Consider the following 12819-nt stretch of genomic DNA (forward strand, 5'->3'; position numbering starts at 1 on the left):
AGTGGGGGGTACTGTCATGTTTGTCATTTATTGTCATGTCTTGTCCCTGTGCTCCCCATGCTATTCGTTTCCCTCTGCTGGTCTTGTTTGGTTCTATCCTTCTCTCTCCCCCTCCCTCTCTCACTCTCTCGCTCTCTCTTCTCTCTGTCGTTCCGTTCCTGCTCCCAGCTGTTCCTATTCCCCTAATCATCATTTAGTCTTCCCACACCTGTTCCCGATCCTTTCCCCTGATTAGACTCCCTATTTATTCCTTTGTGATCCGTTCCTGTTCCGTCGGTTCCTTGTATTGTATTCACCATGCTGTGATTGCGTTTCGCCCTGTCCTGTCGTGTTTTTTGCCGTGATTGTGTATCACCCTGTCCTGTCGTGTTTTGTGCCTTCATCAGACGCTGCGTGTGAGCAGGTGTCTCAGTCGACTACGGCCTGCGCCTACCCGAAGCGACCTGCAGTCTGTGGCCGCTTCTCCAGTTGTTTTCCCCTCTACAAATCTAGAGGATGTCAGTTATTCCGTTTTGAACATTATTAAACTCTGTTTCTGTTAAGTCGCTTTTGGGTCCTCTTTTACCTGCATGACACTCTGCCAGACCCATGACTCATTCAACTCCCATTCCCCCCTCCTTTATAGCAGAAGACTGAAACATGTTTCTAAAGACGGTTGACATCTAGTGGAAGCCGTAGGAAGTGCAACTTGACTCCATAGACACTGTGTACTCGGCAGACCAAGCTTTGAAAAACTACAAACTTCAGATTTCCCACTTCCTGGTTGGATTTTTTGCAGGTTTTCGCCTGCCATATGAGTTATGTTATACTCACAGACATCACTCAAGCAGTTTTAGAAACTTCAGAGTGTTTTCTATCCAAAACTAATAATAACATGCATATATTAGCATCTGGAACAGAGTAGGAGGCAGTTCACTCTGGGCACAATATTCATCCAAAAGTGAAAATGCTGCCCCCTATCCCAAAAAGGTTTATCACTGAACACAACAGGCGCCTATTAGACAGAATAGTTATTCTCCTCTTTGACTATGCATTTTTTGCTGTTTTTACTTTCGCCACCAGAAGGCGATCGGCCGATTTCTGGGGGTCTGTACTCACCAAGTTGTTGATTGTTCTTGTGCTTGCCAGTTAGCTAGGAGTTCTAAGCAGAAGGAAGTGACAAGAATAAGGGCTGTCCAGAATGTCTCCTTTCCATAGACGTTGAGAAACGTGGAAGAAAGGAGTGAAGTTGAAGAAGTAATGGTAGTAGGAGTTGAGACACAAGATCATGTTCCTTGTCAACAGAGGAATCCCGACATGTTCCATATTAAGAAGGTGGACATTGTAGCGTTTATTACTTTGGTTATCAAGCGTTTATTACTTTGGTTATCAACTGCACAGTGCAAACAGAGAGGAAATCGAAGAAAATAGGTATCATTGTGAGTGCCGCTGAGCGTTTTTTGGGACTAAGAGATTTTTCTGCAGAGGCATTACAAGGAATTATGTTGATGAATGCTCCGTCCTCCCAGGCACCTGAGCCTATTTAGAGAGGTGACTGAAGGAGTGGGATGGTTGTTTGATTTATTTTTGTAATACAGTATTTCGGGTCCCCCCTTCTTCCCCAAATGTAATCTTTTTTTGTTTCAAAACCCTGTATAGTAGGTGGCGGCAATACACCAACAGGTGTAGTCTGCCATCATGTAAAGAAAAATATTTTTAAAAATAAGCCGTTTTCAGCTGTTAACAGATGGCTAGCAGTTTCTTGCTAACAATAAAAACGGATGATTACCATGATTTTTTTCGAGTCATTACTGAATTTTTTTATGTAACAAGTCAAACATTAAACCTAAAACAATTCATGGTAACCTCCTAAACCATTCATTTAGACCCCGCGTTTAATTGAAACGGTGTTTATTTGCTGTAATGTGTAATATTGCCTGGCTATTAAAAGGGACAGGTGGCTATTTGAGACTCAGTGCTTAATTGAAGTTTTACGTAAACAAAACAAAAGTCTGTGGAACCGGTTACTTAATAGTAATTAGTTGAAACAACTTGTTTTTGGTTTGCTTTTTACAGTACACACACACTTTATCACATTCGCGTTGATAAAAGATAGTAAATGGACTCACTCTGATTGATTGGCAAGACCCACCGAGCGGCAGAGAGTGGTAGGAGTGAGGGGAGCTAGGGGAACCAGGGGATTCAGTGTGCGGCAGCCCGGGCTGGTCCTGCCGTCCTCCCCTGAGCCTGGGCCGGCCTCGCTTGGCGGAGGGCTCGTTGACTGCGGCTGGGCCGGTACCAACTGCATGTCCTCCGGATAAGCGGGTTGTGGAGGCGGCTTTTCTTGGTCCGGGTGGATTTCAGGCGGAGGCTGGGCAGGCAGAGACCCGGTGTCATGGGGTTGTGTGTCTGGATGTTGGTGCTGAGGATGATGAAGGTTCCTGTTGGAGTCCGGGTGATGATGATAATGATGATGTTGTACTCTTGCCTCGCGCAGATTCCTGTTCTCCCCGAGCAGCTCGTCCACGCGCCGGTCCAGTTCATCAATGCGCAGGCGCTGTGTCTGGATGAGGCTCTGCTGGTTCTGAACTATAGTGGTCAGTTCTCTAAGGTACAGAATTGCCTGGACCGGGTTCTCTAGCAGGCTGGTCCCCTGCAACGCCATGACCAGAGAGAGATAGCGCAAAGGAGAGCGATATTGAGATTATCGAGTGTAGTCTATGGGAGAGGTAAATTTCTCCTCTCTTCTCCTTTGCTTTTTATGCCTCCATTAGTCCCTCCCTTCGTTGTAACGTTACTCTTCTCTTCTGTTTTTAAACCTATTCTGTTTCTGTGAGAGATGATCAGGTGTAAGAGAAGAGACTATTCCGTTCAAACGGAAAAAAGCAAGAGAGAGACAGGAAAAAAAGAGATATGATCAGATGTAGAGGTACACCTTCCCGTCTTCCCGTGATGAGATTCTCCTCTTCTCCCTTGCGGCCACCGATACGGCTGTGCTGCTGATTGCTGCTGCTGAGGACAGTTTTCAGATCCAGATGCGACGCAAAGCGAGTTGGGCGGGGGAGTGTGGCGTCATCACACATGAATGCGCACGCGCACACACTCAGCCCAGCGTGTTTAACACGCCTCTATGAGTTATTTACTGTATTTCAGAATTATGCAACACATGCTCTGTCTGTGCACTATAGCCCTTCACATACGCAAGCACTCACGTACCCCCCCCCCACACACACACACACACATACACACAGAGAGAGAACCCATATTTATGTTTATTTATTTTCCCTTTTGTACTTGAACTATTTGTACATCATTATAACACTGTACATAGCCTTAATATGAAATTTCAAATGTGTCTATTCCTGTGAAACGTGTAAGTGTAATGTTTACTATTCATTCTTGATTGTTTATTTCACTTTTGTTTATTATCTATTTCACTTGATTTGGCAATGTAAACATTGAATTGAGAGAGAGCGAGAGAGAGAGAAAGATCTGTATGTGGTTGTTTGTAGTTGTGTCTGTCTCTAGGTCATCATTGGAAGGCCTAATGGTTCAAATAGGTCACCTGGACAAAGTTGAATGAAATCAAGCTGGTGTTTGTAATCCAGTGCTATGTTGTTGCTATGGTAGCCAAGAACTGACTGTTGCCATGGTTACCCCCTACTGACTGCGCTGTTGCCATGCGGCTGCTTGATTACAGTCATGTATGTGTGTGTTTGACCTGTCTCCTATCCGTTTGCTCATGATAATAATATTTCAGGTATGTGTGTGATGGGGAGTTGCGAAAGCGAAAGAAAATCCTGTATCCCTGACAGTTTCCATGGTGCAGCAGCAGACAAGATGAAAGATGAAAGGAGCACCTCTCTGTGATATAACACACACTTACCCACGTGCCTATTCCCTTGCCAATCTGCCATGCAATAATTATCTGTGACCCAGTCACTATCAACCCACACACATCCCATTTCTGGCACCAATGTAGTACACTAACAAATTGCTGTAAATTTACAGCAAACCTTGAACAGTTAGCTACTGTGATTCTATATTACAGTACAGTACTGTAAAGAGCAACGCTTTATAGGAACTCAATGGCATTCTGCTAAATTGTATTGTAATAAAATTACAGCAATTGCTAACAGTGAATAAGTAATTATGTATTACAGCATACCAATTAGTATTTTGTATTTTATATCAATTGCATTTGTAGAGGCCTTAACAAAGGCTACTAAACTGGCAGTGACTACAGGACAAAACAAATCAAAAGGACATGGCTAAACACTCAACCACTATATACTATCATGTTTCAGGTATGACCCAGATGCAGACAGTGTTGAAAAACTAAAGTTTATTATTTAAACAAGGCGAGCAGTGGTCAATAATCCAGAGAGGATGTAAAGCACCGGAACAGCAGGCGGGCTCAGGGTCAGGTCAGGCAGAGGTTGGTAATCCAGAGAAGAGGCAAAGGTACAAGACGACAGGCAGGGTCAGGGCAGGCAGGAATGGTCTAAACTGGGAAACTAGAAAACAGAGACTATAGCAAAGACAGGAGCAAGGGAAATGCTGGTAGGTTTGAAAGAACAAAATGAACTGGCCCAGACAGACAGAAAACACAGGTATAAGCACACGGGGAAGATGGGTGATACCTGGAGGGGGTTGAGACAAACACAAGGAGAGTGTGGTGGTTCATTTCTTTACTATCAAATGAGGAGAGATAAACTTATCACGCAAGTCAGAGTCATACTTAAACTAAATATTTTATAATAAGAGGTTTGCAATAGCAATGACTTGTCAACGATTCACCATTTCTAATGATCCGTTGAGTGTCAAGACAAAAGTACAAAGGTCTTTTATAGCCAAGATACACCCCTTTCAACCTACATGACGAACAACAGATACTTAGAATGTGTCACAAGGTTAAGACTCCAAACTAGAACCATCTAATAAAACTTTAGGTTTTATCACCCAAAGACATCGTAAATCTCCTCTGTCAGTGTTATGGCCGATCAATGGCCGATTAGGGCCGATTTCAAGTTTTCGTAACATTTGGAAATCGGTATTTTTGGGTGCCGATTTTGCCGATTTTTTATTTATTTATTTTTACAACTGTATTTAACGAGGCTAGTCAGTAAAGAACACGTTCTTATTTTCAATGATGGCCTCGGAACAGTGGGTTAACTGTCTTGTTCAGGGGCAGAATGACCTTACCTTGTCAGCTCAGGGACTCCACCTTGCAACCTTACAGTTAACTAGTCCAGCGCTCTAACCACCTGCCTCATGAGGAGCCTGCCTGTTACGCGAATGCAGTAAGAAGCCAAGGTAAGTTGCTAGCTAGCATTAAACTTATCTTATACAAAACAATCAATCACAATCACTAGTTATAACTACACATGGTTGATGATATTACTAGTTTATCTAGCGTGTCCTGCATTGAATATAATCGATGCGGTGCGCTTTCGCGAAAAAGGACTGTCATTGCTCCAACGTGTACCTATGTCATGTTTGTCATTTATTATCTTGTCTTGTCCCTGTGCTTCCCATTCTATTCGTTTCCCTCTGCTGGTCTTATTTGGTTCTTTCCCTCCTTCTAGCCCTCTCTCTCCCCCTCCCTCTCTCACTCTCTCGCTCTCTCTTCTCTCTATCGTTCCGTTCCTGCTCCCAGCTGTTCCTATTCCCCTAATCATCATTTAGTCTTCCCACACCTGTTCCCGATCCTTTCCCCTGATTAGAGTCCCTATTTATTCCTTTGTGTTCCGTTCCTGTGCCGTCAGTTCCTTATATTGTATATTCCATGCTGTGATTGCGTTTCGCCCTGTCCTGTCGTGTTTTTTGCCGTGATTGTGTATCACCCTGTTCTGTCGTGTTTTGTGCCTTCATCAGACGCTGCGTGTGAGCAGGTGTCTCAGTCGACTACGGCCTGCGCCTACCCGAAGCGACCTGCAGTCTGTGGCCGCTTCTCCAGTTGTTTTCCCCTCTACAAATCTAGAGGATGTCAGTTATTCCGTTTTGAACATTATTAAACTCTGCTTCTGTTAAGTCGCTTTTGGGTCCTCTTTTACCAGCATGACAGAAGGAACTGACCAAGGAATGGACCCAGCGACTTCAGACGCTGTTTACACTGCCGTCAAGATCCAAGGAGCCATGCTCGGCAGACACGAGCAGGAATTGTCTGCTGCTCGCCATGCCGTGGAGAACCTGGCCGCTCAGGTTTCCGACCTCTCTGGACAGTTCCAGAGTCTACGTCTCGTGCCACCTGTTACTTCCTGGCCTGCCGAGCCTCCAGAACCTAGGGTTAATAACCCACCTTGCTACTCCGGGCAGCCCACTGAGTGCCGCTCCTTTCTCACGCAGTGTGAGATTGTGTTCTCTCTCCAACCCAACACATACTCTAGAGAGAGAGCTCGAGTTGCTTACGTCATTTCACTCCTTACTGGCCGGGCTCGAGAATGGGGCACAGCTATCTGGGAGGCAAGGGCTGATTGCTCTAACAAATTCCAGAACTTTAAAGAGGAGATGATTCGGGTTTTTGACCGTTCAGTTTTTGGTGGGGAGGCTTCTAGGGCCCTGGCTTCCTTATGCCAAGGTGAACGGTCCATAACGGATTATTCCATTGAGTTTCGCACTCTTGCTGCCTCTAGTGAGTGGAACGAGCCGGCGCTGCTCGCTCGTTTTCTGGAGGGACTCCACGCAGTGGTTAAGGATGAGATTCTCTCCCGGGAGGTTCCTTCAGATGTGGACTCTTTGATTGCTCTCGCCATCCGCATAGAACGACGGGTAGATCTTCGTCACCGGGCTCGTGGAAGAGAGCTCGCATCAACGGTGTTTCCCTGCTCCGCATCGCAACCATCTCCCTCCTCTGGCTTTGAGACTGAGCCCATGCAGCTGGGAGGGATTCGCATCTCGACTAAGGAGAGGGAACGGAGGATCACCAACCGCCTGTGCCTCTATTGCGGAGTTGCTGGACATTTTGTTAATTCATGTCCAGTAAGAGGCCAGAGCCCATCAGTAAGCGGAGGGCTACTGGTGAGCGCTACTACTCAGGTCCCTTCATCTAGATCTTGTACTACTATGTCGGTCCATCTACGCTGGACCGGTTCGGGTGCTACATGCAGTGCCTTGATTGACTCTGGGGCTGAGGGTTGTTTCATGGACGAAGCATGGGTTCGGAAACATAACATTCCTTTCAGACCGTTAGACAAGCCTACGCCCATGTTTGCCTTAGATGGTAGTCATCTTCCCAGTATCAAATTTGAGACACTACCTTTAACTCTCACAGTATCTGGTAACCACAGTGAGACTATTTCTTTTTGATTTTCCGTTCACCGTTTACACCTGTTGTTTTGGGTCATCCCTGGCTAGTATGTCATAATCCTTCTATTAATTGGTCTAGTAATTCTATCCTATCCTGGAACGTTTCTTGTCATGTGAAGTGTTTAATGTCTGCCATCCCTCCCGTTTCTTCTCTCCCTACTTCTCAGGAGGAACCTGGCGATTTGACAGGAGTGCCGGAGGAATATCATGATCTGCGCACGGTCTTCAGTCGGTCCCGAGCCAACTCCCTTCCTCCTCACCGGTCGTATGATTGTAGTATTGATCTCCTTCCAGGGACCACGCCTCCTCGAGGTAGACTATACTCTCTGTCGGCTCCCGAACGTAAGGCTCTCGAGGATTATTTGTCTGTGTCTCTTGACGCCGGTACCATAGTGCCTTCTTCTTCTCCGGCCGGGGCGGGGTTCTTTTTGTTAAGAAGAAGGACGGTACTCTGCGCCCCTGCGTGGATTATCGAGGGCTGAATGACATAACGGTTAAGAATCGTTATCCGCTTCCCCTTATGTCATCAGCCTTCGAGATTCTGCAGGGAGCCAGGTGCTTTACTAAGTTGGACCTTCGTAACGCTTACCATCTCGTGCGCATCAGAGAGGGGGACGAGTGGAAAACGGCGTTTAACACTCCGTTAGGGCATTTTGAGTACCGGGTTCTGCCGTTCGGTCTCGCCAATGCGCCAGCTGTTTTTCAGGCATTAGTTAATGATGTTCTGAGAGACATGCTGAACATTTTTGTTTTTGTCTATCTTGACGATATCCTGATTTTTTCTCCGTCACTCGAGATTCATGTTCAGCACGTTCGACGTGTTCTACAGCGCCTTTTAGAGAATTGTCTCTACGTAAAGGCTGAGAAGTGCTCTTTTCATGTCTCCTCCGTTACTTTTCTCGGTTCCGTTATTTCCGCTGAAGGCATTCAGATGGATTCCGCTAAGGTCCAAGCTGTCAGTGATTGGCCCGTTCCAAGGTCACGTGTCGAGTTGCAGCGCTTTTTAGGTTTCGCTAATTTCTATCGGCGTTTCATTCGTAATTTCGGTCAAGTTGCTGCCCCTCTCACAGCTCTTACTTCTGTCAAGACGTGTTTTAAGTGGTCCGGTTCCGCCCAGGGAGCTTTTGATCTTCTAAAAGAACGTTTTACGTCCGCTCCTATCCTCGTTACTCCTGACGTCACTAGACAATTCATTGTCGAGGTTGACGCTTCAGAGGTAGGCGTGGGAGCCATTCTATCCCAGCGCTTCCAGTCTGACGATAAGGTTCATCCGTGCGCTTATTTTTCTCATCGCCTGTCGCCATCTGAGCGCAACTATGATGTGGGTAACCGTGAACTGCTCGCCATCCGCTTAGCCCTAGGCGAATGGCGACAGTGGTTGGAGGGGGCGACCGTTCCTTTTGTCGTTTGGACAGACCATAAGAACCTTGAGTACATCCGTTCTGCCAAACGACTTAATGCCCGTCAAGCTCGTTGGGCGTTGTTTTTCGCTCGTTTCGAGTTTGTGATTTCTTACCGTCCGGGTAGCAAGAACACCAAGCCTGATGCCTTATCCCGTCTGTTTAGTTCTTCTGTGGCTTCTACTGATCCCGAGGGGATTCTTCCTTATGGGCGTGTTGTCGGGTTGACAGTCTGGGGAATTGAAAGACAGGTTAAGCAAGCACTCACGCACACTGCGTCGCCGCGCGCTTGTCCTAGTAACCTCCTTTTCGTTCCTGTTTCCACTCGTCTGGTTGTTCTTCAGTGGGCTCACTCTGCCAAGTTAGCTGGTCATCCCGGTGTTCGAGGCACTCTTGCGTCTATTCGCCAGCGCTTTTGGTGGCCGACTCAGGAGCGTGACACGCGCCGTTTCGTGGCTGCGTGTTCAGACTGCGCGCAGAAGAAGTCTGGTAATTTTTTTCTGCTTCTGCTCCTGGTCTTGCTGGGTCTCAGTCTGTTCCCTGCCATCGCATCTCTCCTGTTCTTGTCCCTGCCCTTGCTGTGTCTCAGTCTGTCCCTAGTTCTCATTTTTTTTTTAGAGTAGTACCCTAGTTTCCCTTTTTATCGTTTTTCGTTACGGTCCTGAGGAGAGGAGTTGGGTTCTTTCTCGGGACGTGCTGGACCGTTTGATTTATGATTTCCTCCGTTGCCGCCAGTGTTCCTCCTCGAGAGCGCCAGGAGGCGCTCGGTGAGTGGGGGGGGTACTGTCATGTTTGTCATTTATTATCTTGTCTTGTCCCTGTGCTTCCCATTCTATTCGTTTCCCTCTGCTGGTCTTATTTGGTTCTTTCCCTCCTTCTAGCCCTCTCTCTCCCCCTCCCTCTCTCACTCTCTCGCTCTCTCTTCTCTCTATCGTTCCGTTCCTGCTCCCAGCTGTTCCTATTCCCCTAATCATCATTTAGTCTTCCCACACCTGTTCCCGATCCTTTCCCCTGATTAGAGTCCCTATTTATTCCTTTGTGTTCCGTTCCTGTGCCGTCAGTTCCTTATATTGTATATTCCATGCTGTGATTGCGTTTCGCCCTGTCCTGTCGTGTTTTTTGCCGTGATTGTGTATCACCCTGTTCTGTCGTGTTTTGTGCCTTCATCAGACGCTGCGTGTGAGCAGGTGTCTCAGTCGACTACGGCCTGCGCCTACCCGAAGCGACCTGCAGTCTGTGGCCGCTTCTCCAGTTGTTTTCCCCCTCTACAAATCTAGAGGATGTCAGTTATTCCGTTTTGAACATTATTAAACTCTGCTTCTGTTAAGTCGCTTTTGGGTCCTCTTTTACCAGCATGACAACCTAACCATAAACATCATTTACATTACATTTACATTACATTTAAGTCATTTAGCAGACGCTCTTATCCAGAGCGACTTACAAATTGGTGCATTCACCTTATGACATCCAGTGGAACAGTCACTTTACAATAGTGCATCTAAAACTTAAGGGGGGGGGTGAGAGGGATCACTTATCCTATCCTAGGAATTCCTTAAAGAGGTGGGGTTTCAGGTGTCTCCGGAAGGTGGTGATTGACTCCGCTGTCCTGGCGTCGTGAGGGAGTTTGTTCCACCATTGGGGGGCCAGGGCAGCGAACAGTTTTGACTGGGCTGAGCGGGAGCTGTACTTCCTCAGTGGTAGGGAGGCGAGCAGGCCAGAGGTGGATGAACACAGTGCCCTTGTTTGGGTGTAGGGCCTGATCAGAGCCTGGAGGTACTGAGGTGCCGTTCCCCTCACAGCTCCGTAGGCAAGCACCATGGTCTTGTAGCGGATGCGAGCTTCAACTGGAAGCCAGTGGAGAGAACGGAGGAGCGGGGTGACGTGAGAGAACTTGGGAAGGTTGAACACCAGACGGGCTGCGGCGTTCTGGATGAGTTGAAGGGGTTTAATGGCACAGGCAGGGAGCCCAGCCAACAGCGAGTTGCAGTAATCCAGACGGGAGATGACAAGTGCCTGGATTAGGACCTGCGCCGCTTCCTGTGTGAGGCAGGGTCGTACTCTGCGGATGTTGTAGAGCATGAACCTACAGGAACGGGCCACCGCCTTGATGTTGGTTGAGAATGACAGGGTGTTGTCCAGGATCACGCCAAGGTTCTTGGCGCTCTGGGAGGAGGACACAATGGAGTTGTCAACCGTGATGGCGAGATCATGGAACGGGCAGTCCTTCCCCGGGAGGAAGAGCAGCTCCGTCTTGCCGAGGTTCAGCTTGAGGTGGTGATCCGTCATCCACACTGATATGTCTGCCAGACATGCAGAGATGCGATTCGCCACCTGGTCATCAGAAGGGGGAAAGGAGAAGATTAATTGTGTGTCGTCTGCATAGCAATGATAAGAGAGACCATGTGAGGTTATGACAGAGCCAAGTGACTTGGTGTATAGCGAGAATAGTGGTGAGAGCGCGTGGTGAGGAGACAGATTCTCGCCACGCCACCTGGTAGGAGCGACCTGTCAGGTAGGACGCAATCCAAGCGTGGGCCGCGCCGGAGATGCCCAACTCAGAGAGGGTGGAGAGGAGGATCTGATGGTTCACAGTATCGAAGGCAGCCGATAGATCTAGAAGGATGAGAGCAGAGGAGAGAGAGTTAGCTTTAGCAGTGCGGAGCGCCTCCGTGATACAGAGGAGAGCAGTCTCAGTTGAATGACTAGTCTTGAAACCTGACTGATTTGGATCAAGAAGGTCATTCAGAGAGAGATAGCGGGAGAGCTGGCCAAGGACGGCACGTTCAAGAGTTTTGGAGAGAAAAGAAAGAAGGGATACTGGTCTGTAATTGTTGACGTCGGAGGGATCGAGTGTAGGTTTTTTCAGAAGGGGTGCAACTCTCGCTCTCTTGAAGACGGAAGGGACGTAGCCAGCGGTCAGGGATGAGTTGATGAGCGAGGTGAGGTAAGGGAGAAGGTCTCCGGAAATAGTCTGGAGAAGAGAGGAGGGGATAGGGTCAAGCGGGCAGGTTGTTGGGCGGCCGGCCGTCACAAGACGCGAGATTTCATCTGGAGAGAGAGGGGAGAAAGAGGTCAGAGCACAGGGTAGGGCAGTGTGAGCAGAACCAGCGGTGTCGTTTGACTTAGCAAACGAGGATCGGATGTCGTCGACCTTCTTTTCAAAATGGTTGACGAAGTCATCTGCAGAGAGGGAGGAGGGAGGGGGAGGGGGAGGAGGATTCAGGAGGGAGGAGAAGGTGGCAAAGAGCTTCCTAGGGTTAGAGGCAGATGCTTGGAATTTAGCATGGTAGAAAGTGGCTTTAGCAGCAGAGACAGAGGAGGAAAATGTAGAGAGGAGGGAGTGAAAGGATGCCAGGTCCGCAGGGAGGCGAGTTTTCCTCCATTTCCGCTCGGCTGCCCGGAGCCCTGTTCTGTGAGCTCGCAATGAGTCATCGAGCCACGGAGCGGGAGTGGAGGACCGAGCCGGCCTGGAGGATAGGGGACATAGAGAGTCAAGGGATGCAGAGAGGGAGGAGAGGAGGGTTGAGGAGGCAGAATCAGGAGATAGGTGGGAGAAGGTTTGAGCGGAGGGAAGAGATGATAGGATGGAAGAGGAGAGAGTAGCGGGGGAGAGAGAGCGAAGGTTGGGACGGCGCGATACCATCCGAGTAGGGGCAGTGTGGGAGGTGTTGGATGAGAGCGAGAGGGAAAAGGATACAAGGCAGTGGTCGGAGACTTGGAGGGGAGTTGCAATGAGGTTAGTGGAAGAACAGCATCTAGTAAAGATGAGGTCGAGCGTATTGCCTGCCTTGTGAGTAGGGGGGAAGGTGAGAGGGTGAGGTCAAAAGAGGAGAGGAGTGGAAAGAAGGAGGCAGAGAGGAAAGAGTCAAAGGTAGACGTGGGGAGGTTAAAGTCGCCCAGAACTGTGAGAGGTGAGCCGTCCTCAGGAAAGGAGCTTATCAAGGCATCAAGCTCATTGATGAACTCTCCGAGGGAACCTGGAGGGCGATAAATGATAAGGATGTTAAGCTTGAAAGGGCTAGTAACTGTGACAGCATGGAATTCAAAGGAGGCGATAGACAGATGGGTAAGGGGAGAAAGAGAGAATGACCACTTGGGAGAGATGAGGATCCCGGTGCCACCACCCCGCTGA

General features: G+C 48.3%; 1 protein-coding gene across 1 annotated transcript in view; it reads right to left on the minus strand.

Annotated features, from left to right (window-relative positions):
- Positions 1 to 3000, minus strand: part of LOC124001638 (IQ motif and SEC7 domain-containing protein 3-like) — a 71612-nt gene extending 68612 nt beyond the window's left edge. The window contains 1 exon segment of the mRNA XM_046308615.1: positions 2109 to 3000. Within this exon segment, the coding sequence (XP_046164571.1) occupies positions 2109 to 2644 (536 nt within the window). The 5' untranslated portion in view covers positions 2645 to 3000.
- Between the last annotated feature and the right edge of the window lie 9819 nt (positions 3001 to 12819).

This window comes from Oncorhynchus gorbuscha, linkage group LG02, assembly GCF_021184085.1.
Source record: "Oncorhynchus gorbuscha isolate QuinsamMale2020 ecotype Even-year linkage group LG02, OgorEven_v1.0, whole genome shotgun sequence".
Classification (NCBI taxonomy): domain Eukaryota; kingdom Metazoa; phylum Chordata; class Actinopteri; order Salmoniformes; family Salmonidae; genus Oncorhynchus; species Oncorhynchus gorbuscha.